Here is a 25629-nt window from a genome sequence, read left to right on the forward strand (position 1 = left end):
GTTAATTAAATTGAATTTAAATAAAAAATAATTTTTTAAAGTGACTTTTTCTGAACTCTTACAGGGCTACTTTCTGATCATAGCACTTACATATGGTCTTGTATATGACACATAAATGCAGATCATTCACTCTTTCAATCAACAAATATTTCCTGAGTGTCTGCTCTATAACAGGTATTAGGAATATAGCAGCAAACAAAACAGATATGAAACCTTTCATGGAACCTATATGATACTGTATTCAATTCCTTCCACAGTGAATGGATGGATGGATGAAACTAATATCTCTTCTATAAGTACAAAGGATGATAGAACCAGTTAGACACAGCCCTTGATCAAAGAGTGATAAACTCTCCTATATAGTCTGACTGGTCAGCTATTTTTCTCAAAATAGACTTTGCCAATTCCTACTCTGCAGCTTTCCACACACTGCCTAGAATGCCTCCTCATTTCACTTGGCCCACCTGAAATCCACTTATCTTTTTTTTTAGATGCATTTTGTTTATTTTGGAGACAGCAGAGGGAAGGGCAAAGAGAGAGAGAGTCCCAAGCAGACTTCACATAGAGTGCAGAGCCAGACAAGGGGCACCATCCTACCCCCCTGAGATCATGACCTGAGCCGAAACCAAGAGTCAGCTGCTTAACCAACTGAGCCACCCAGGTGCCCCTGAAATCCACTCATCTTATTTAGAACAAGCACCATCTCCTCTCAGAAGCCCTCCCAAACTATTTTAGCCAGCAGGAGTGCCTTCCTTATCTAACCCATAGAGCATGTGTGGATTGAAAGAAGACTTCACAAGCATATCATAGTCTCTGAATGCCCAGGATGATGTCTTCTTTTCACCTAGCACGGTGTCTTCCCTTTAATAAGTTTTTACCGAAAGTTTTTCATCAGCTGGGAACAAGGTGCTATGGACATACATGGGGAAGGTAAGGTTATACAAGCACTCTTTTAGAGCTTGCATTCAGAGACTTTCAAAGAGTTTTGCACCATGAAAAGTATGACAAAAGAACCCTCAAATTTGCCTTAGAAATATATTGGCACTGAAAGGAAGAATTACATTAATGTCAGAAAAACTGACTCTTTTGCCCAATTATTCCCCATTTGCAACACCTACAGAAGATATGGTTCACTTCAATTAATTTGTGCTGCTGAAAGCACTTTTTCTTGTAATTTGGTAAATGCTTTCAAACGATGCAGTTATAGATGAGCCATTAATGATGCGCTCTCTGACCAGAGCTGAGAGCAGGCCAACTGAGAGCCCAGAGCCAGGTGGGGTTGGTTAGACACCCAGAGAAGTAGCATCCACAGCACTCTTCATCTGCAGATAAGGAATACCTCAAAGAAAACCATCTGAAAACTTCCAATTACACATCTGACAGAACAGCTCAAAGGCTAAAATGAAATGAAATGCTTAGTGTGCAACCACTTTCATGAGTTTTAAAGTTCAAATATTTTAAAGGCTATTTCATTGCATTGCACGTGAAAAAAAAATAAATAATCACCAAGTATCCTGCCAGATGCAATACCAACTGAGTACATGATATGCATTCTTGTTTTCTAGAAGCGTCAACTCCAGAAACTCTCCTGTTTCTGCTCTTTTACATCTTAGAATAAAATGTTCAATTCCCCTATCTCATATTCTGCTAGCTGCCTTCTCCTTGTTTCATCTCTTTATTCTTGGAATTAAACTTTTGTTTTTGGGATTTAATGTACTTAATTCTTTTTTAAGATTTTAATTATTTATTCGTGAGAGACACAGAGAGAGAGAGAGAGAGGCAGAGACATAGGCAGAAGGAGAAGCAGGCTCCCTGCAGGGAGCCCTATGCGGGACTCGATCCCAGGACCCTAGGATCATGACCTGAACCAAAGGCAGATGCTCAACCACTGAGCCAGCTAGGTGCCTTTAATGTATTTAAGTTTTGAATAGATAACACATTCACATGGTTTTTTTTTTTTAATTTTTTTTTTTTTTTTTTTTTATTTATGATAGTCACAGAGAGAGAGAGAGAGGCAGAGACACAGGCAGAGGGAGAAGCAGGCTCCATGCACCGGGAGCCCGACGTGGGACTCGATCCAGGGTCTCCAGGATCGCGCCCTGGGCCAAAGGCAGGCGCCGAACCGCTGCGCCACCCAGGGATCCCCTCACATGGTTTAAATACGAAAAAGTCTAAGAAAGTAGACAGTAAAAAAGATACTTCCTCATCTATCTCCCTCCAGGTAATTGCTCTCACTAGTTTTTTTGTGTGTTCTTAGAAAAACCTTTTTTGAGTATACAAGCAAATACTAATACATAGACTTTTTTTTTTTTTTAATTAACATGTCCCATTCCAAATCATCACAGGATGGGTGGAGCACCTGGTGGTTAGAGTTGCAGTGTCTGGCACTATGCTTGGTACAGAACAAGAACTTAATGCTTGTGGGCCAAAGGGAGAAGAACCATGACCAGTCCCCTCCAAGTCCCTTCAACCCACTCCTATTTCCCTACTTGAGTTTTGAGTGGTTTTGAGGATGAGGTGGATAAATGGAAATGATTTTCAAAAGAAGAGAAGAGAAATGAGCAAAGGAAGGCAATTGAAAGGATGCTGGAATGGAGGCAGAGGCTAACCAGGGAAGCAATGTGCCCCTCTGCAGGGGAAGCATCAGAATGAAAACCAAAAAATTCTGAATACTGGCCTCCTCCTTGTTCCACTTCCATCCTTACTTCAAGGATGAGGTGGGATTCAGGGTACCAACACACCTAAGAGTAGAGCTCAGTACTTATCTCATGACACAAGTGACTATTGAATGTCTGGGCCTGGAGAAAACATTCTAAGGCAGACTGAAGCATGCCTGCCTGTGCTGACAGTTCTTTTGCACCTTTGGGAGGCTGCGACTTTTACTCCCAAAGCTTCTACTAAGTGTAAAGCCTCAGTTCTCAGTCTCCTCTATGTTACACCTTACCGTGAAAAGCAAAACCTCTCTTTAAAAAAAATTTTTTTCAGTTCATTAGGTACAAATCCTCTTATCTCACCCCAAAGAATGACTTGTTACTGTACTAGAGCAGATCTAAGTCCAAAAGACAATGTTACACAGCACCTTGACCCCTAAGAAGCTATGGCCTTTCTTTCATCTGGTGGCTGTGAGTCTCTCTATAAGTCTCTCTCATAAAGTCTCCACTGCCCAACCAAAGATACCTGCTTCCTTTATTCAGAGTATTCATCAAATTATGAAAATTAAATTCATTTTTCCTATTCAATGTATCGTTTGATAAATCCCAACACTCTGTGAAATTGAGGAGCTACATATTAAGATATATAGTTATAGGACAGGGAAAACAAGTCACTTGAAATCTATGACCACTTTAACGACAAAGAAAGCCAGGAGTCCTTGACTACTCTAGTTGAGAGCAGGAGTGAGCAGAAGGTAGAAGTGCCCTCCCTGGGCACCCATGCTCAGTCACCCTGCATGGCATGATGTAAGATGAAAGCATCTGCTGACTCTAAGAGGTATAATTACCACCAGGGTGGGGGTATAATTAAAGTAAGAATAATTTACCTTAAAGAAGATAAAAATTAAGAATTATTAATGATCATAATAATTAGCCTTCTTATATCTAAGAATCACAAATGCTTTACAAGCTATAATTATCACAGCTGTCCTCTGAGGAAGGGATTCATATCTTACATCTCCTCACTTAACAGAGGGGTGAAGTGATGGGCATGCGGGAAGGCAGAGAGGAGTGGAGTGGTAATGCCTCTTCCATCACCTGTCCCATACATGGTGAAACTAGAAAGGCCCTAAAAGAGCTGACTCCTATTATGGTGTGTGCCTTCATCCCCAAACCCATAGAAATCCATCCCAAATCGAGCAATCCATCTCATTCTGACCTGCTAGCCATTTAAACTGCTTCAATGCAATAAAATTATACCAACAAGGATTTTACAAAACACCCAGTCAAAGTAAAAGATACAGTATTGCCTTCAAGGAACTTAAATCCTAACTGAGAAGACAAAACAAGGCTCCATTAAATTAGAGGGAAAAATGTAGAAAATACACATTAACTAGTGCTAGATTGTATGATGCTGACTATGCTTGATATGAAAATTATTTTAATTGCAAGATCACTATATGTAAAGGTCAAGGAAGAGATGGAACTTGTACAGGGCCTCAAAGAAAATACAATAGGTCTTAGACTGGCAGAGATGGGGTCCCACTGAGTGAATCAGTGAATAAGAAGAAACAATAGGAAAACTTGAAAGGTTTAACACATAATCTTAAGAAAAAAGTCTTCATTGGAGAGATGTTTAGAGAGCTTACCAAACAATCTTATTTTTTTAAAGCCATCTCAAATTGCCCTACTTGGGGACACCTGAGTGGCTCAGTCAGTTAGTTAAATGACAGACTCTTGGTTTTGGCTCAGGTCACAATCTCATGGGTCATGAGATGGAGCCCCATGTGGGGCTCTGCACTCAGCAGGGAGTCTGCTTAAGGATTCTCTCCCTCTATCCCTCCCCTCACAGGCACCCTCTCTCCATCTCGCTCTCTCTCTCTCTCTCTCTAAAATAAATACATGAATCTTTTTAAAAGTAAAAAATAAATCAACAAATAAAATCACCCTCCTTAGACATTTTTTCAGAGTTCCTTATTGTGGCTCATATTGTGTTCTGGAGAAGCCCATTAGGCTGACAATGACACTAGTACCTTCTATGCTTTATCTAAATTTCCACTTTGGTGGTTTTCCAGTAAAACCAAGACAGGTAGTTTGGTTGCCTGGTCCTAGTAGAATGCCACAGAATGTCAAATCTATTATTGACTTTTTCTGGGTTCTGACAACAGAAAATGGGACAAACACTCTTGGGATAAAGAAAAGGAAAATCTAATATTTCCTTAGTTCTGTTAATCCAGCAGAGCTACACCCTGAGAGATTTCAGCATGGACAAGGCTTCATGATTGACATCATATTAAAGCATCTGAGTGATATGAATCTTATTTTCTCTTTTCAATTCCTCCCTAATGAAGAGCCCAAGTCTCAAAGCCAAGTAACAGTACAGTACTGTAACTGTGCTCCAAATCCAACAGCGTTAACTTTTAATAAAGAAGGGCATTCTTGCAGAATGGAGCAGGGGCATTTGGGTTCTTCCTGGGCCAGTCAGTATAGTTACTATTATCTGACCTCTCAGTGCCTCCTCTACAGTCTTATAAAAGAAAGATAATGAGATTTCCTGTCTATAAAAATAATGAGGATCCTCAGATTATTCTTTTTTGATTAACCATGATGAGTAAACACTGCTACCTTTCCCAGTTGTTCTTTAAAAAAAATAGATTGAAGCAATTTTTTAGGACTTGATAATTTTCTATATTCTTTGGCATTTACCAACCTTTTAAGGAACTAGAAAGCAAAAATTATTTCCCTATTCAAACATTATGTCAGAAGCTTCTTTTAAAATAGGATTTTAAAATAATGATACTGTATTAAACAAAAGAACATTATATAGTAATGAGGGCCGCTTCATTAGGATAATATCAAATCTGATTTTAGAATTTAGCATTTGAATCCACTTATATTTTTTCTGATGATGTACAAAGAACAATAAGAAAGATAGACTAATTCTCTTAGGTTTTTCAGGTTTTTAAATATTTTGCCTTATGTTGTGTTGACTTTAAACAAAAGTGGGTAAAAATCCATCATTGGATTAAAGATCAAGCTTCAATCAGAATGGGGGAGGAGTTTCCTGTTACTATGAAAGCAATTTCAGCCATTTTTTCAAGGCTCTTCATAGGCACTTTTTTGGGAAGTTTGCCTTTATATTATTTTGCTTGCTCAACCATGATTTTAGAATGATTAATATTTTCCCTTTTTTCTCAGCTTGATTACTGTCTAGTCTCCTTTTGAGTGTATTGACTACAGGAAGATAATGCAATCAGACAAATGCATCCCACCACCTGGGCTGAGGTTCCCAACAAATCACACACTGGTAGATAACAACAGAATCAGACATAAAACAGGGTTTGTCCAGGGAATTCCTTGAAGGACACCCATAAAAAAGGCTATCCCTCTGTGACAAAGAGGTTCTGAGATTATCTGTGGCTACATTGTACACAATGTTCGTGATGGTTCTTTCTTAGAATCCAAATATTAAGAGAACTATATAAACCCCTAAGTAGAAAGGAAAAAAGAAAAATGTTCACTCTTCACTAAGAAGCTACTATATGAAGTTTACTACCTGATCCCAAGAAATGGTGACAATTCCAGGAAAATTCCTAGATCATAGGATTCAGTGCTGAAGTCCTTAAGGATGCAGAAGTGAGCCAGGCTTACAATTGTCTTCTGGTGACTTACCACTTCCACTTTCTTCTTCACCCAATTCTGGGATAGCAGTAATTGAGGGGAGAAATAGAAGTCAACTCTATTTCCATTTGGACCAATCTGCACATAATGTACTAGCCACCAAGATTAAAGTTATAAATCTTCACATTCTACTAAAGGGCACTACAGAGTCTCCTCAAAATTCAGAAAACCAATAGTTGGTTGTATTGGACAAAGGAGAAGATGGAAATGCTGAAAGCCATTGAATCATTTAATAGTCTCCATAAACCTATTGTGAACCAAAGTTTCGTATAGTCTAAAATGTAAGGGTGGAAGTCACTACCACCAGGGATAAAATCCAGTTCCTTACAATAAAACAATGCTGAGAATTGCAAATGATCACCAGAGTTGAGAAAGCCCTGACAGATATAATGGGCTAGAATGACCGATTATCTTAATGTGCTTCCAGGAGAAGCAGAGTCAAGTGTTTAGGTGTCATAATCATTAGCAACTTAGGCTGAGTAGGATGATTATATCTACAATAATGCATTACACCAGCTCTTTTTCTCTAGGGGCATCGATATGTTAATGAGAAAAGAAATGAGCAAACTTCATTTAGATGTAAGAATGAAATTTTATAGATTTCATGTTCTCTTATGAACAATTAATGAAAATATATTTTTCAGATGCCAAAATTGCTTACCAAGGAGGCAATTCCCAATCTGTAGGAAAATCATCATAAGACCCACAAATACAAATGCAAACTTCTTCCCACTTGCATTTTATTTTTTTAAGATTTTATTTATGTATTCATGAGAGACAGAAAGAGAGAGAGAGGCAGAGACACAGGCAGAAGGAGAAACGGGCTCCATGTAGGGAGCCTGACAGGGACTCGATCCCTGGACTCCAGGATGACTCCCTGGGCTAAAGGCAGGGGCTAAACCGCTGAGCCACCCAGGGATTCCCGCCCCTCCACTTGCATTTTAGAGAAAAAAAACTGAAACCAATTCCTTATACCCTCTCATACTAGAATTGCTATATTAATTGGTTCTCATCAGTTATGCTAAAGTTCCTGTTTAACTCCACTCTAGAATTTATATCTTTTATATAGTAAATGGCTTAGATTTTACTACTTTTTATGAAGTCATAATTAAGATTCTGAACATTAATTTCTTTGATTGTTTAATTTTAGCACTTTAAGAAAATGACAGATTCCGTCAAATATTCTATCCATTCATGTCAGGTGAGAACAGTACCTTAACTGTCAGAAAGCAAGGTCTGTGAACCTCATGCCAAATAGCTACGTGAGCAAATAGTGAGATAAACAAGTCCTTCATGGAGACAGAGGTGGAGCTGGGCTTGGTTAGGAATGAATCAGGCCATCCCACAGAGTGGGTGTCTCCTTCCCAAGTTGCTCTTCAAGGCACAATTAAATCCCCTATAAAAGGCCCAGGTCCCAGTTGCCCAGTACACTTGCCAGCAGTGTCAGCGAGGGCTCAGCTTCCTTTGGTGAAGTGGGTAAGTCCCAGTCAATGGGATCACGTTCTTCTGCATGATTCATTTTCCAGCTGTAGTAGATATTGGGTGGGGATGAGGAGGGTCTATGTGCCAGAAAGGATCAGCATCTTACAGTGATGTCATACTCCAACTAACTTCATGCCATCTTATAGCTGAAACCATCACTTGAATGGAAACATGACTCTTCTGCCAAGGCTCTGAGCTCTATAAATTTGTTTGCACATCAGGGGTTGGAGGATGGTCATGTGTGACTCTAAGGGGGTTCATCTTCCTAAAAACTGTCATCTCGAAAAGTCACCAATCCTCAGTACTCTTTTTATATTGGTTCTACTCTCTATGGGCCATCTTCATGTATTTATGACATCTGACATTTATGCAACTTATTGGAGTTGAGAAGTAACTAAAGAAGCCAGCCAATAACTGAATATTTGCAGCATATCTGAGTTGATGCAGATAACATGTATCCTATCTTCCCCATTGTTGTATCTGAGCATTATAATGCCATCTTTGACTAGGAAGAAGTGGTGCTTAATCTTAGAACTGGTGACTTATGAATTATCCATGTAGATCCTGTATGTTCTATAATGTTGGAAAATAATCCATATTCCCTGTTAATTTTTCTGGTTACCACCAAATGTTTTGCTGCCACAATTAGATCTACATGGCTTCTATTCACTTTTAAATATTTTCAAATCTTCCTTTACCTTTTGGCTTTCATTTATTCTCTTTATTCAACTTTAGAGGAAGATACTTATGAGTAGCAACATATCAAATTTAAATTTCTGTTCTTCACTATCTGATCTGAAATATTCTAGGGAGTAGGAAAAGAGAGAAGGAAATGATATGGATAAACCAGATTGAGTGGACAATCAAACGCTGACTACAGGATAGTCTGAAAATAATTCCCTGGCTTAAAATTTCTTAGAATCTATCTTCCCCATTCTAAGTATTCAAAGATAAAAAAAAAAAAAAAACTTTGAAAGCCAAGGTTAAAAATAACTACTGTTGTAAATTTGGGGCTCTGACTAAAATAGTGTGGATGAAGTCTCTCCAAGATCAGAAACAGAGTTTTGATTCTGGATCCTTTCTTATTCTCCTAGATTTACTTGAACGTGAAGGAAAGAAAAAAAATGTCTCCACTTCTGAGAAGCATCTTCAATATCACTGAAATGTTTAATCAATATGCCTCACATGATTGTGATGGGGCAGCACTAAGCAAGAAAGACCTGAAGAACCTCCTTGAAAGGGAATTTGGAGATGTCCTTCGGGTAAGAAATAAGAAAGAAAATCTATTGATTTAGGGTTTAAAATGTCTTCTTAGAAGGGGTCATAGCAAAGAATAATGACCTTTTATCTATTTTATACCATCACAGCCCCACACTGCATTCCCTATTCATTTTTCTTTTTTTAAGATTTTATTTATTTATTTGAAGAGAGAGACCTCACACATGCTCAAGTGGAGACAGGGAGAGGGGAAAGCAGACTTATGCTGAGTATGGAGCCCATTGTGGGCTCAATTCCACAACCCTGAGATCATGACCTGAGTGGAAGCCTAGAGTCTGGTCTAGCACTTAACCCACCGAGACACTTAGGCACTCCACCCTTATTCATTTCTGAGCTTAAAGGTACTTAACTGGCATTGTAGTCTGAGTACTAAGGAAGTAGCTAGCAACTATTTCATGTACTTGATGGTAACATCATTGTGAATGAACTGTTCATGCGAAGTTATCACCAAAGATGTCAGATCAAACTAAACTTGGAAGGAACTTAAATTTACTTCCAAATTTTAACAATTAAAATCAGCCTGATCTCTAGTAAAATGATGTTAACATGTTAACAAAACATAAATGTTTTGTTCTGTTTTCAAACATGGGATAAAAATCAAGCAGGGGTACCGGTTATTTCAGACAGAACTAGCTGCTGTAAAACTTCACATATTTTCGTTGTATTTCTCTCTTGAAGGTTAGTTCATTCCTATTCACCCAGCTTAAGAGAACATTGATTCTTTTGATCAGCATTAAATTACAAGCTACAAAAATTTTCAACAAATGTATGCTTTAAAATGAAGTGTTCACATTTTACATGGGGACCAGACTTGATACACACTGGATGTTTTCCTAATTGCTCTTAATGTCTTTTGAGTGTCAGCATATCACAAAATATTCATTGTGTCTATGACTGAAAGTTTACTACTTGTAAATAGTGCACTGTAAAATTTTTGTCTTCATTTTTTTCATAGAGACCACATGACCCTGAGACAGTAGATCTGATCCTGGAACTTCTGGATCGCGACTGTAACGGGCTGGTTGATTTCAATGAATTCCTCCTGTTCGTTTTCAAGGTGGCTCAAGCTTGTTATTACGCTCTCAGCCAGGCTGCCGGGCTAGATGAGAAGGGGGCCACGTGTGAGGGAAAAGATAACCCATTACAAGATCCCAGGCAAAAAGAAGACCAAAGGAGATTTGAGCCCCAGGACACACAATTTGAAGAACGCAGGCAGAAGAGACAGGAACTGGAGAGCGAGCTCGCAGAGGAGGAGCAGCAGCGGCTGCAGAGGCGAGAACAGGAAAGGCGCCTGGAAGAGGAAGAGCATCTGCAGAGGCGCAAGGGTCGAGAGCCAGAGATACTTCCTGATCAAGAGCAAAGGCGAGAGAGGCAGGCGCAGCGGGAGCTGCAAGAGGAAGAGCATCTGCAAAGGCGGGAGCGCCAAGAGCAAGGCAAGCGGGCACTCGAGGAGGAAGGCGAGCAACTGCAATGGCAAAGGCGCCAGGAAAGGCACCTGGAGCAGGAGCTGCTGCGCGAGCAGGAGAGACGTGTGCAAGAACTGAGGCGCGAGGAGCAGCTCCTGGAGCAGGAGCTGAGGCGCGAGCAAGAACTAAGGCGCGAGCAGGAGCAGACACGTGAGCAGCTGAGACGCAAGGAGCCGCGCCTGGAGCAGGAGCTGAGGCGCGGGCAGTTGGAAAGACGCGAGCAAGAACTAAGGCGCGAGCAGGAGCCGAGGCGCGACGAGCCGCTGCAGAGACGGGAGCAGCTGAGACGCAAGGAGCAGCGCCTGGAGCAGGAGCTGAGGCGCGAACAAGAATTAAGACACGAGCAGGAGCTGAGACGCGAGGAGCAGGAGCTCAGGCGTGAGCAGGAGCTAAGGCGCGAGCAAGAACTGAGGCGCAATGAGCAGCGCTTGGAGCAGGAGCTGAGGCGCGAGCAGGAGGAAAGACGCGAGCAAGAACTAAGGCGCGAGCAGGAGCTGAGGCGCAAGGAGCCGCGCCTGGAGCAGGAGCTGAGGCGCGAGCAGGAGGAAAGACGCGAGCAAGAACTAAGGCGCGAGCAGGAGCCGAGGCGCGACGAGCCGCAGCAGAGACGGGAGCAGCTGAGACGCAAGGAGCAGCGCCTGGAGCAGGAGCTGAGGCGCGAACAAGAATTAAGACACGAGCAGGAGCTGAGACGCGAGGAGCAGGAGCTCAGGCGTGAGCAGGAGCTAAGGCGCGAGCAAGAACTGAGGCGCAATGAGCAGCGCTTGGAGCAGGAGCTGAGGCGCGAGCAGGAGGAAAGACGCGAGCAAGAACTAAGGCGCGAGCAGGAGCTGAGACGCAAGGAGCCGCGCCTGGAGCAGGAGCTGAGGGGCGAGCAGGAAAGACGCGAGCAGGAAAGACGCGAGGAGCAGCGCCTGGAGCAGGAGCTGAGGCGCGAGCAGGAGGAAAGACGCGAACAAGAACTAAGGCGCGAGCAGGAGCTGAGGCGCGAGGAGCCGCGCCTGGAGCAGGAGCTGAGGCGCGAGCAGGAGGAAAGACGCGAACAAGAACTAAGGCGCGAGCAGGAGCTGAGGCGCGAGGAGCCGCGCCTGGAGCAGGAGCTGAGGCGCGAGCAGGAGGAAAGACGCGAGCAGCTCAGACGCGAGGAGCAGCGCCTGGAGCAGCAGCAGAGGCGCGAGCAGCAGCTGGCTGAGGAGGTGGAGCAGGAAGAGGCACGTGAGCGGGGCAAGTGCCGCACCCCAAGGTGGCAGTGGCAGCTCGAAAGTGAGGCGGAAGCTCGGCAGAGCAAAGTTTACTCCAAGCCCCGCAGGCAGGAGGAAGAGAAGAGGCAGCGCCAGGAGCTCGAGCAGCAGCTGCGGGCGCAGGAGGAGGACGCCCAGTGGCAGCGCGGGGCCCGGCCCCTCGGAGAGGAGCGCGAACGCGGGCTGCAACGGGAGGAGCAGGTGCGCCTGCTGGAGGCGGAGGAAGAGCAGCGCCGCGACTCTAAATGGCAGTGGCAGGCGGAGGAAGAGAGCGAGAGGCGCCAGAGGCTGTGGGCCAGGCCCGCTTTGCAGGAGCAGCGGGAGAGGCAGCTAAGAGCGGAGGAGCCACAGGAGCGGGAACTGTTCCGTGAGGAGGAGCAGCAGCGCCGACGACTCGAGAGGGAGCAGGAGCAGCAGGTCCGTGAGGAGGAGAAGCAGCTCCGGTTGGAGAACTTCCAAGAGGATCAAGGGAGGAAGCTACGCCAGGAGGAGCAGCGCCGAGACCAAAAATGGAGGTGGCAACCAGATGAGGAAAGCCAAAGACACCGCCACATAGTGTACGCCAAGCCAGCTGAACGGGAGCAGCTGAGGGAGGAAGAGCAGGTGCAGAGGGAGGAACGCGAGAAAAGGAGGCGCCAGGAGGAACCGCTCCTGCAGGAAAGGGAAGAGCAGCTGCGCCGCCAGGAGCGCGACAGGAAGTTCCGTGAGGAGGAACAGCTCCTGCAGGAAAGGGAAGAGCAGCTGCGCCGCCAGGAGCGTGACAGGAAGTTCCGCGAGGAGGAACAGCTCCTGCAGGAAAGGGAAGAGCAGCTGCGCAGGAGGGAACGTGAGCAGCAGCTGCGCCAGGAGCGCGACAGGAAGTTCCGCGAGGAGGAACAGCTCCTGCAGGAAAGGGAAGAGCAGCTGCGCCGCCAGGAGCGTGACAGGAAGTTCCGCGAGGAGGAACAGCTCCTGCAGGAAAGGGAAGAGCAGCTGCGCAGGAGGGAACGTGAGCAGCAGCTGCGCCAGGAGCGCGACAGGAAGTTCCGCGAGGAGGAACAGCTCCTGCAGGAAAGGGAAGAGCAGCTGCGCAGGAGGGAACGTGAGCAGCAGCTGCGCCAGGAGCGTGACAGGAAGTTCCGCGAGGAGGAACAGCTCCTCCAGGAAAGGGAAGAGCAGCTGCGCCGGAGGGAACGTGAGCAGCAGCTGCGCCAGCAGCGTGACAGGAAGTTCCGTGAGGAGGAACCGCTCCTGCAGGAAAGGGAAGAGCAGCTGCGCAGGAGGGAACGTGAGCAGCAGCTGCGCCAGGAGCGCGACAGGAAGTTCCGCGAGGAGGAACCGCTCCTGCAGGAAAGGGAAGAGCAGCTGCGCAGGAGGGAACGTGAGCAGCAGCTGCGCCAGGAGCGCGACAGGAAGTTCCGCGAGGAGGAACCGCTCCTGCAGGAAAGGGAAGAGCAGCTGCGCAGGAGGGAACGTGAGCAGCAGCTGCGCCAGGAGCGTGACAGGAAGTTCCGCGAGGAGGAACCGCTCCTGCAGGAAAGGGAAGAGCAGCTGCGCCGGAGGGAACGTGAGCAGCAGCTGCGCCAGGAGCGTGACAGGAAGTTCCGCGAGGAGGAACAGCTCCTGCAGGAAAGGGAAGAGCAGCTGCGCCGCCAGGAGCGCGACAGGAAGTTCCGCGAGGAGGAACAGCTCCTGCAGGAAAGGGAAGAGCAGCTGCGCCGCCAGGAGCGCGACAGGAAGTTCCGCGAGGAGGAACAGCTCCTGCAGGAAAGGGAAGAGCAGCTGCGCAGGAGGGAACGTGAGCAGCAGCTGCGCCAGGAGCGCGACAGGAAGTTCCGCGAGGAGGAACCGCTCCTGCAGGAAAGGGAAGAGCAGCTGCGCCGCCAGGAGCGCGACAGGAAGTTCCGCGAGGAGGAACAGCTCCTGCAGGAAAGGGAAGAGCAGCTGCGCAGGAGGGAACGTGAGCAGCAGCTGCGCCAGGAGCGCGACAGGAAGTTCCGCGAGGAGGAACAGCTCCTGCAGGAAAGGGAAGAGCAGCTGCGCCGCCAGGAGCGTGACAGGAAGTTCCGCGAGGAGGAACAGCTCCTGCAGGAAAGGGAAGAGCAGCTGCGCCGCCAGGAGCGCGACAGGAAGTTCCGTGAGGAGGAACAGCTCCTGCAGGAAAGGGAAGAGCAGCTGCGCCGCCAGGAGCGCGACAGGAAGTTCCGTGAGGAGGAACAGCTTCTGCAGGAAAGGGAAGAGCAGCTGCACCGCCAGGAGCGTGACAGGAAGTTCCGCGAGGAGGAACAGCTCCTGCAGGAAAGGGAAGAGCAGCTGCGCAGGAGGGAACGTGAGCAGCAGCTGCGCCAGGAGCGTGACAGGAAGTTCCGTGAGGAGGAACAGCTCCTGCAGGAAAGGGAAGAGCAGCTGCGCCGCCAGCAGAGAGAGGATCAGAGGCGCCGTAGCCAAGTCTGGGAAGGAGACAAAGGCCGAAGGCAGGCCCTGGAGCCCGGCAAGCGTCCGTTTGCTAGTGTCCCGGTGCGCTCCAGCCCTCTCTATGAGTACATCCAAGAGCAAAGATCTCAGTACCACCCTTAAGAGATGTTGCCAACATCCCGACACGTGCCAACGCTTCCAGCAAAAGATAATGAGGAAACACTGGATACCAAATAACTCAGATGTTTCTGGTTGTGGGAGAACTCTCTGATGTTTCAAAATCTTTTTTTCCAAAACTTTAAACTATAGTCATTTCATATACCTTGTACTCTCGCCTTTATTCTTTCTCAAGTAATTCTTTACTGCAGGGTGTCTTTACTCTTTGGTGCAGATGTGGTGTGCATTTTTTAAAAATATAAATCATTTAATTTGTTTAAGGAGTTTTGTTTGGGGAACGTTAATTTATTGCTTTCAAGAGTAACAAGAATATGATTTAGGATTCAAAAGATTTGGGTCTTTCTTTAATAGTCCATCTTTTGGAGAGTTTAGATATTTTTAATGTTCCATTTGGCATTTCTCGCAGTTAATTAATATTAACTACATTAATATTTATCTCCAAATAGGCTCGCTTTTGTGGTATAATTAGCACAGATTCTGCAAGGGGACCGAATCTTTTTAATCCTTGAGTAGCACAGGGGGAGTGACTTCTACAGAAAATTCCCTGTAAAATCTGCCCCTAATTGGAAGAAATATCTATTATGAAGAAGGCTTAGCTTCAAGACTTAGAATTTGAATTAGAATTTATTCATACACAAGCACTTAAAATCTCATGAAGCAAAGGCAAGGTGTTTCCCAAACAACTCCAGAGTTCAAATTTTAAAACTGTCTACGTAGTCTGTAGTGCTCAGTTCTGTGCCCCCAGTCTTTGATGAGGTTAAGAATATTACTACCTTTGTTCATTTTAACTGAGAGGGAGCCTGCTCAGGATCTTGTAAACATATATTTAGCTTTAGAGCAATAAAAGATAACAGCATTTTGGGGAAGGGAAAGGGAAAATTTGTGAACAGAAAGGCAAGTTTGTAGAGGCCCTTAGATGAAGCAAGACCCATCAGCCCACAATCCTTTGAGGCCTATTGATACTACGCTGGAGACATTCTTGTTGAAATGAGTGGACTATATAAAAAACAATAAAAGTTTGGCAAATAGTTATTTTTGTCTCTTTTGATTAAGCATTAAATAACTCAAGATCTAATGGTTTTTAACTGATGTAAGCTCCCATTTAAGGGTATTTGGCTACTATTATCTATGTCTAAATATGAAAAAGGGGGAAAAAATCTGTTTTGCCCAACCATTTTTTCCTGTTAGGGTGAGCCCTACATTATTTCCACCTCCAAGCTACAATTCTCTTTCCAGGGGTTTTTATTCTTCACCGCACAGCTTTCTGTTCTTTCAGGGACTCACTAGTCAGGATATATAAAATTGTTTGTATAATGTGTTTGTTAATTCTTCCTTCTGAGAATACAGCAGCTTCTTGGTCTCTGATGTCTGATAAGCCAATAGTAGAAAATGGCCTGAAAGTTCAGTTCAATATTACAGAAATTGTAGGTGACCTGTTGACTTAAGCAGCATATCCCTGAGGTGACACAATCAGAAGATGCTTAATACTAATCAGACCAAAGTATAAAATTGTTATCTAATAATCCAAACACCCCTCTGCCACCTGCTGCAGTCTATATTCAGCATTCATACCTTAGCAACTAGGAATAAGTCCAAGAAGACCCTAATCCAGGATAGGATCGTTTCTAATTGTGAAGGTCCCAGGTGAGATGTTCGAAGTTACTTAACATTTTGATCAATGGTGGAGAGAATAAAGCTAAGCCTATAGCTCCTGAGAATCATTCTGATAGAGTAAGGTGACAATTTCTGCAAGGAGCACTAGCAACTCCCTCACTTTAACACAAATAGTAGATACCCACAAAAGGCAGAACCTGGGAATCCCTGATGCCCTTGGAACTTCATCTCTTTCAAATGATTTCTAACTGCAAAACTACTTTTCTCTTAAGGCAAGTGTAAACTTTTCCTTATTTAATCTTCCTGGAAACCCTGGAAGAGCCTCACTGGCTTTCTCCAGGATCCTCTCAATGGGCACCTCCTTATAAATATCAGCCCCAGGATACTCCTGAAATATATACTCATCATATAAGCTACAATTCACCTATAATAAAAAACAATCAAAGCCCACAGGCTTCTTGCAGTACTTTACAAGATGAGGAAAGGGCCAATTTCCAAAGAAGAAAGTATTGTCTCATCACAGTTATAATAACATGTAGTTAGAAAAAAGTGTCAGCCAGTCCATGCCCTATGGCTCTTCTTTTATTCATTGGCAGGAGATCATACTGGCAAGCCAACCTTCCTGCACCACCTAAATAATGTACGTGCATGGGCAGAACCTTGAGGCTATTGGGCAACTGGCTGCTTAACTATAAACTGGGAGCTCTATTAACATCACCTTGGCTGCTACTGGGGAATGGGGTTGGGAGTTGAATATATATGATCTGTAATGGAAAAGCTGGTCTCCACTTTATGGGCTGAATTATGTCCCTCCTATTGGTTCATATGGGAATTCCTAACCCTCAGCACATTAAAATGTAGCCATGTTTGGAGATACATTATTTAGGTAATTAAATTAAAATAAGGTCATTAGGTGGGCCCTAATCCAATTGAATGCTGTCCTTATAAGAAGAGAAAACTTGGACATGGAGAGAGGGAAGATGATATGAAGACAAAGGAAGAAAATGGCCATTTACAAGCTAAGAATAGAGATCCTTGGAAGAGATCCTTCCCTGATGGCCCTCAGAAGAAACCAAACCTCCCAACATCTTCTTATACTTCTAACATCCAGAACTGTAAGAAAATAAATTTATGTTGGCTAAGCCACCCAGCATGTGGCATTTTGTACTGATAGCTCTAGCAAACTAATATATCATATAAGGTGAGGTTATGTTTCTAGCGAAACATCTGTATTTTAATGTGATGACCTTTATTTATCTTTTGACATCTTATAAGCAGATTCTGGTTCCTCAAAGACATTTTAGTAGATCTGCCATAGTTTAAATGGTACAGTGGAAAGACTGCTTCAAGGAACCAGAAGCCTGGGTTAATTCATTCATTCATTCATTCATTCAGCAAATATTTAATGAGTTCTTGCTATGTGCAAGGCATCCTAAGGCAATATGCATACAGTAGTGAAATAGTCCTTCTCACCTGTTTCTTCGTTTACTGTCTGTGTATCCTTGTGCAAGTCACTTAGGCTTTCTGGGCCTCATTTTGTATTTTGAACTATGAGGTTGAAATGGTTATTACCAAGGTATTCCTAGGACTGGAAAAACATAATTCTAACATTCAGTTTGTCCAACTGTATGGGAGAGCAAGACCCTAGCAGGAAAAAGAAACAATCGGGGACACACATAAATGGCAACAGTTTTATGCATATAGCAAAAACCAATTATCCCTGCCATCACTCCATACTCCAAACAGTACATGCTGAAACAACAATGATGGTAGATAGACACCAAGGCCTGCTGAGGTCAGTTCTCCCATCCCTATAGCCCCTGAGTTAATGCTCCTCTGAGACCCATGCAGACAGTCACAGATGCTGCCTACCCCTCACACAATTGGTTTCTTGAGTTGTTTTTCCTTCCTTGTTTCCACATACTTTACATTCTACAATAATAAAACAGAGCCAACCCAGACTTGGGGCTTCACCTTGACACCTGCACTTCTTGGCGGTGCCTGACAGTGTAGCCCCTTCAGGTCTTTGTCAAAGATAATGGATTCTGAGTAATCATTTCATCTCTCATCGGAACATGCCACATGGCAAAACTGAACTTCTAAAAGCAACTCAAATAATGCCTCACCCCAGCTTCTACCTTAAACTAAGAGAAAGCAGGAAAAAGAATTAAATGATGGTAATCATCAGAGCCTAGTTTAGCTTCAAAGATCTTGTTTTTCTAGCCAATCGGACCTGAAGTTCCTTCTATTTATCTCCCAAATTCCTCCCCAGAGTGTTTTCCTATCATCTAGGGCTTACTCACTGAGCGAAAAGACCCTAAACCTATCTCATTTTCTATGATTCTAGTACTATTAAAAATCATTGACCCTCTAATTTATGAACTTCACATATACATTTAATTACTCCCATTTGTTTCAGAGGAGAAAATGAAGTCCTAGAACTTGGTTCCACTCAAAATAAAAGTCAGTGGCCATTAGTTAAGTATGAACCCATCTCTGCTCTATCTTCTGCACTAATTATACATTGCTAGTATTTTCATTCAGTCCTAGTAATTAGTCTGCTCAGCAAGTATACTGGTATTGTAAGCCTCTGAAGATTGTGATCTATGTAATATGTAATAAGCACATTTCCCTTCTTAGTTAAGAGCTGACAGTCACCAGGACACCTGGATGGCTCAGCGGTTAAGCTCTGCTTTCAGCTCAGGACATGATCCTGGAGTTCAGGGATGGAGTCCCACATTGGGCTCCCTGAGGGGAGCCTGCTTCTCCCTCTGCCTATGTCTCTTCTCTCTCTCTCTCTCTCTCTCTCATAAATAAATAAATAAAATCTTTTTTTAAAAAAGAGCTGACAGTCACATACAACAACCTAAAATTAATGTACAGCATAGATTTCTGAGTAGGTCATCATTTTCCAAACCCTCTGGACTTCCAAGGCAAGCACTCAAGTTACAAAAACTTAAAAATTTAATTTCTATTTGTCATCACTCCCCTTTAAAAGAAAAAAATGAGTGTGGTATTTTCTGCAAGATAAAGGCTAGGATCTTCAATTTGGAATTTAAAGCCCTCCACACTCTAGAGGTAATATATCTTTTAATCCTGGCTCCCTCAATATCTCTTGAACCAAGCATGTTGTTAAAGACACACTAGTCTATGTTGTCATCAGGACACCTTATGATTGTCCTTCTTTCAAAAGCTTACTGGCATAATTTATCTATTTGGAATGCCTCCCTCCCTAACTACCTGGACACTTTCTAATTAGTTTAATAGACCCAGATTTAGTCCCACCTCTTCCTTTGAGTCTTCCCTAATCATTCAGACACATATTCACTGAGATTCCAAGATAGCTATTATCTTTACTACTTACTCGTTAATTGATTACAATATTCTGCCTTAGTTGGCTTTATATTTGCTTCATCTTCCAACTAGATAGTAAAGACCTTGAAAACAAAGACTACACTTTGGACTTCTTTATTTTGTATATTCTTTCCAGGATAAACAATAAGCAATAGAACTCTATGAAATTCTGTTGAAATATGTGGAGTGTCTCACTAGAAAAATATATATTCTCAATAATTTCATCTAGGATTTCAAAAGTTCCTAGTCCCTATGAAGCTAAGGAGTTGTGAGAATATGATGCATAATATAGAAATTCAATTAATATTTGTCACATGAATTACTATAACCCTTATAGTTCTTTTAGTCCAAGGTTTCTACTACCCACCTAACATATCATCCTTCCCTCTGAATACTGAAGCCCTAAGTCCTTTTTGTATTTTGAAAATTCCTCAGTGTTGAACATTGCTTAATGTTCACAAAGAGGAGGAAGAAGTTTGGGTGGGGTTATGGACACAAAGCAGGATTCTATAAAGTAGAAGAGACTTAGGCAGGTATAAATTTTGATGGGAAAAAAAAAAAAAACAAATAGAGACTGCAGCATAGAAAAGAGAGGGAATTACCAACATACACGATTTCCTGAGAAGACAGGAAAACCAGGATCCAGAGAGGAAGAGAGATTAGGCTTAGATGGATGCCTTTTCTAATGTAACAAAAAGAAACCATGCATGTAAATAGGTGCCAGTAAATTTGTAGTTTGGTGGAAGAAAGTTAAGGGATTCTCCTCTGATGACTTTTATTTTCTTTATGAAGTAAACAGGCAGGACCATCTTCTAAGAGTAAGGGGCTGGGGAGGTTGTCAGATAACCAAAGGAAGTAGAGATGATTTAAAATAACTTTTGTAAAAAAAAAAAAATGAAAAAATAACTGTTGTAAGGGCACCTGGGTGGCTCAGGGGTTGAGAGTCTGCCTTCAACTCAGGGTGTGATCCCAGGGTCAGGGGATCAAGTTCCCCATCAGGCTCCCCACAGGGAGCCTGTTTCTCCCTCTCCTGTGTCTCTGCCTCTCTCTCTGTGTCTCTCATGAATAAATAATAATGTTTTTTAAAAATTAAATTAAACTAAAATAAAATAAGACAAAATAAAACAACTGTTGTATTACAAAGCTAGTGATCAAAACAATTTAGAACTGGCACAAAAATAGGCACATAGATCAATGGAACAGAATAGAAAATCCTGATATAAAGCCACAAATATACGGTCAATTAATCTTTGACAAAGCAGGAAAGAATAGCCAATGGGAAAAAGACAGTCTCCTCAACAGTGTTGGGATAATTGGACAACATGCAAAAGAATGAAACTGTATCACTTTCTTACACCACACACAAAAACAAATTCAAAATGGATTAAAAACCTAAACATGAAAAAAATATATAAATAAATAAATAAATAAATAAATAAATAAATAAATAAATAAAAACTAAACATGAGACCTGAAACCATAAAAATCCTAGAAAAGAACACAGGCAGTAGCTTCTTTGACATTAGCCATAGCAACTTCTTTCTAGATACACCTCCTCAGGCAAGGGAAACAAAACAAAAATAAACTGTTGGGATTACATCAAAATAAAAAGCTACAGAGCAAAGGAAACAATCAACAAAACTAAAAGGCAATGGTAGATCTTTGCAAATGACATATCCTATAAAGAGCTAATATCCAAAAATATATAAAGAATTTATAAAACTCAACAACCCAAAACAAATAATCCAATTTAAAAATGGGTAGAAGAGATGAACAGACATTTCCCCTAAGAAAACATATAGATGGCCAAAAGATACATGAAAAGATACTCAACATCACTCATCAGAGAAATGCAAATCAAAACTACAATGAGTTATTACCACACACATGTCAGAATGGCTAAAATCAACAACAGAAAACAGTAAGTATTGGTGAGACTGTAGAGAAAAAGGAACACTCATGTACTGTTGATGGGAAAACTGTACAGTGGTTCCTCAAAAAGTTAAAAGTAGAACTACCCTAAGATCCAGTAATCTTTGAACCCCAGTCCCATTACTCAGAGAAAGATTCTTTTTTAAAAATTTGTTGTTCTTCTTCTCCTGGCATAACCTCTGGTAGTAAAATTTATCCGTTTAAAATGACATATCCATGATGAAAAGGGGGGATTTAAATCACTTATACAGCCTCTCTTCTCCCCCCTCTTTCTCAGTTTTTAATATTTCATTATTCTAATCTGCAATTACCATTCTAATTCAAAATAATAGACTTATTTTTTCTTTTTCCAACAACTTTTGTTAGTACCACTTCCACTTTTACATTTCCAACCACAACCAAATATACCGTGCTTTGTACATACACTTGGAAACCAGTAAATGTCTACATTGCTATGTTAAAGCACTTAGGCACAGAAGCAAGATTGCCTAAGAGTGAAAAATGAATCTACCACTTACTAGCTTTGTAGCCTTGGGCAAGACACTTGACCTTTATTTTCCTTATCCTTGGTGCTCTGAAATTTCCAAGGATACATCTAGGTGAACATTTTGTTTGAACATTTTAAAATCTGAAATCTCTAGGAATCTTAATTTGATAAATTAATCTTTTATCTCCCGGCTCCTATTAGCAGGCTCTACTAAGTTGATTATGTAGGTTTCTTACTTTTTCTCTCACCTCTTACATTTCTCTTTTTGCTTTATATTCTAAAATTTTACTATCCAAAGAGGTAGCCACTAGGTGAATATGGCTATTTGCATTTAAGTTTAAATTAATACATATTATTTTTGTATATATTTTTTATTGGAGTTCGATGTGCCAACATATAGCATAACACCCAGTGTTCATCCCATCAAGTGCCCCCCTCAGTGCCCATCACCCAGTCACCCCAACCCCCCGTCCACCTCTCTTTCCACCACCCCTTGTTCGTTTCCCAGACTTAGGTGTCTCTCATGTTCTTTCACCCTCACTGATATTTCCCACTCATTTTCTCTCCTTTCCCCTTTATTCCCTTTCACTATTTTTTATAATTCCCAAATGAATGAAACCATATGTTTGTCCTTCTCTGATTGACTTACTTAACTCAGCATAATACCCTCCAGTTCCATCCACGTCGAAGCAAATGGTGAGTATTTGTCGTTTCTAATGGCTGAGTAATATTCCATCGTATACATATACCACATCTTCTTTTCCATTCATCTTTCAATGGACACCGAGGCTCCTTCCACAGTTTGGCTATTGTGGACGTTGCTGCTAGAAACATTGGGGTGCAGGTGTCCTGCGTTTCACTGCATCTGTATCTTTGGGGTAAATCTCCAGCAGTGCAATTGCTGGGTCTTAGGGCAGATCTATTTTTAACTCTGAGGAACCTCCACACAGTTTTCCGGAGTGGCTGCACCAGTTCACATTCCCACCAAGAGTGCAAGAGGGTTCCCTTTTCTCCGCATCCTCTCCAACATTTGTTGTTCCCTGCCTTGTTAATTTTCCCCATTCTCACTGGTGTGAGGTGGTATCTCATTGTGGTTTTGATTTGTATTTCCCTGATGGCAAGTGATGCAGAGCATTTTCTCATGTGCTAGTTGGCTATGTCTATGTCTTCCTCTGTGAGATTTCTGTTCATGTCTTTTGCCCATTTCATGATTGGATTGTTTGTTTCTTTGCTTTTGAGTTTAATAAGTTATTTATAGATCTTGGATACTAGCCTTTTATCTGATATGTCATTTGCAAATATTTTTTTCCCATTCTGTAGGTTGTCTTTTAGTTTTCTTGACAGTTTCTCTTGCTGTGCATAAGATTTTAATCTTGATGAAGTTCCAATAGTTCATTTTTGCTTTTGTTTCCCTTGCCTTCATAGATGTATCTTGCAAGAAGTTGCTGTGGCCAAGATAAAAAGCGTGTTGCCCACACTCTAGGATTTTGATAGATTCTTGTCTCACATTTAGATCTTTCATCCATTTTGAGTTTATCTTTGTATATGATGTAATAGAATGGTCTAGTTTCATTCTTGTGCATGTGGCTGTCCAATTTCTCCAGTGCCATTTATTTGAAGAGACTGTCCTTTTTCCAGTGGATAGTCTTTCCTGCTTTGTCGAATATTAGTTGACCATAGGGTTGAGGGCCCATTTCTGGATTCTCTATTCTGTTCCATTGATCAATGTGTTTGTTTTTGTGCCAGTACCACACTGTCTTGATGATCACAGCTTTGTAGTACAACCTGAAATCTGGCATTGTGATGTCCCTGACTCTAGTTTTCTTTTTCAGTATTCCCCTGGCTATTTGGGGTCTTTTCTGATTCCACACAAATCTTATGATGATTTGTTCCAAGTCTCTGAAGAAAGTCCATGGTATTTTGATAGGGATTGTATTAAATGCGCAAATTGCCTGGGTAGCATTGGCATTCCATGCTCATGGATTGGAAGAATTAATATTGTGAAAATTAATACATATTAAATAAAATTTAAAATTTAGTTTCTCAGTCACTCTAGCCACATTTCAAACCACATATATAGCTAGTGGCTATCACATTGGACAGTGCAAATATCTAAAGTTCTATTGGAAAATGATCTTCTAAAGGATTTTGTCAATATTGTGAGATATTTTAAAATTCTAATTGTTTTTTATTTATTTCATTTCATGTTTGTATTTAATTTCATCTAAAAATACCATTTTATTTTCTAATTTTTGTTCTTTGGTTATTCTTTTGGAGCATCCTAGTCTTGCCTCAATTAATCTCTTGGGAGTATATTAATTAGAGGTTTCTTTTCAATTTTTCTTCTACTTCCTGAATTATATCTATTTCCTCTGGGACCAAGAGGAAATTTGTCTGTTTGTCTTACTCTTTTTTTTCATGCTGCTGATTTATTAATATACCTGAATATTCTTGGTTGCTCTTTTACATCAATTAAAAGATCTGAGTTTCTTCTGATTTGTATAAATATGTCTGTTTTCACACCAACTCTCTTACTTGTGGCAGGCTGAAGGAGAAACCTGTCAATTTGCAGAGAAATGGCTGTCTGGCTGCATATCTGCCTTTTCCCACCCTCAACTAATGCCATATGGAGAGGGTTTTCATGGAGCATTAATATCTACACTAGATGCTCTAGCTTTCAGTCCATCCATTAATCAACAAATATGACAGATACTTATACAGCTTTTGAGGATAATATGGAAAATAAGATACAGAGTTCTGCCTTCAAAGGGTTTACATTTAACATTTTTAGGACTTTTGTTCAATTTCTTTAGGAAAGAGTCATTTGGGGTTTTGCTAGAAAGGTTAGGCAATATAGCATATGCCCAGATGTCTATGTTCTATGCTCTAAAGTGGAGGAGGGATATGGGAATGGCCACTAAAACAGAAGTTCCTCACATAAACTCTCAATTACTTTTCCTATTTAAAGCCCAACATCCTACTCCCACCTCCATCATACCCGCTAATTCTGAGTCCAGAGTTTCTCCAGGTTTTGAAGGCTGAACCTACTCTCATCTCTGCCCCTCCTTCATAACACATTCTGGGCTGTGCCTTTCTCCACTTGTTTATATTATGAACATTCAAGCATCCACTTTTCAACTTCCATAAATTTCCTGAATCTAAGCTATAATTCTCCAGTTCTGCTTATAATTCTGGTACATTTATTTCTTGTATATTTTTATTTTAGAGGATTCCTGGAAAGACAAAAGAATATACACTTGCTCAGTCTACCATCACCTTGAACACTTTTATAATAAGAAAAAAGATAACAAAATTATAAATAAAAGCTGAAGTCTTCTTCTTTGCTTACTACATTTTCCAGTATTACAGAGAATCATTAAAAATTGCTGTGTTATCAGGACACCTGAATGGCTCCCTCAGTTAGGTGTAGGACTCTTGATTTCAGCTCAGGTCATGATCTCTGGTCATGAGATCCAGTCCCACATCTAGGCTTCACACTCAGGCTTTCCACTCAGGGTAGAACCAGTGTGTCCCTTTCTCTCCTTCTCTGCCCCTCCCCTGCCCACACGTGGCTATCTCATAAATAAATAAATCTTTTTTAAAACTGCTTTATTAGCCGTCTTTTCCGAAGTAGCCTTCATATGAGTTTTATTTGGAGCCTTCACTGAAGACTTCAGGTGTGGCCTTTGAAAAACAATAGACTTTCAAACATAGTTCTTTATTATTTATTTGTTTGTTTATTTGAGAAAGAGACAGACAGAGAGAGAGGGATAGCCCACATGTGAGCAGGGAGCGACAGAGGGAGAAAGAGAGAGAATCTCAAATAGGCTCCACTCTAAGCTGGGGCTGCGTTCCATGAGATCATGACCAAC

General features: G+C 42.0%; 1 protein-coding gene across 2 annotated transcripts; it reads left to right on the top strand.

Annotated features, from left to right (window-relative positions):
- The first annotated feature begins 7746 nt into the window (after positions 1 to 7746).
- TCHH (trichohyalin) lies at positions 7747 to 15402 on the top strand. 2 transcript variants are annotated; one of them, XM_072766502.1, is made up of 4 exons: positions 7747 to 7808; positions 8909 to 9076; positions 10048 to 11489; positions 11577 to 15402. In XM_072766502.1, the coding sequence occupies exons 2-4, from the start codon at positions 8939 to 8941 to the stop codon at positions 14353 to 14355; spliced, it is 4359 nt and encodes a 1452-aa protein (XP_072622603.1). In that variant the 5' UTR covers positions 7747 to 7808; positions 8909 to 8938; the 3' UTR covers positions 14356 to 15402. The 2 variants fall into 2 exon arrangements, with proteins under 2 accessions (XP_072622603.1, XP_025838882.2); XM_025983097.2 differs by having other exon boundaries at positions 7766 to 7808; positions 10048 to 15402.
- The last annotated feature ends 10227 nt before the right edge of the window (positions 15403 to 25629 follow it).

Source organism: Vulpes vulpes, chromosome 8 (genome assembly GCF_048418805.1).
Source record: "Vulpes vulpes isolate BD-2025 chromosome 8, VulVul3, whole genome shotgun sequence".
Taxonomy (NCBI): domain Eukaryota; kingdom Metazoa; phylum Chordata; class Mammalia; order Carnivora; family Canidae; genus Vulpes; species Vulpes vulpes.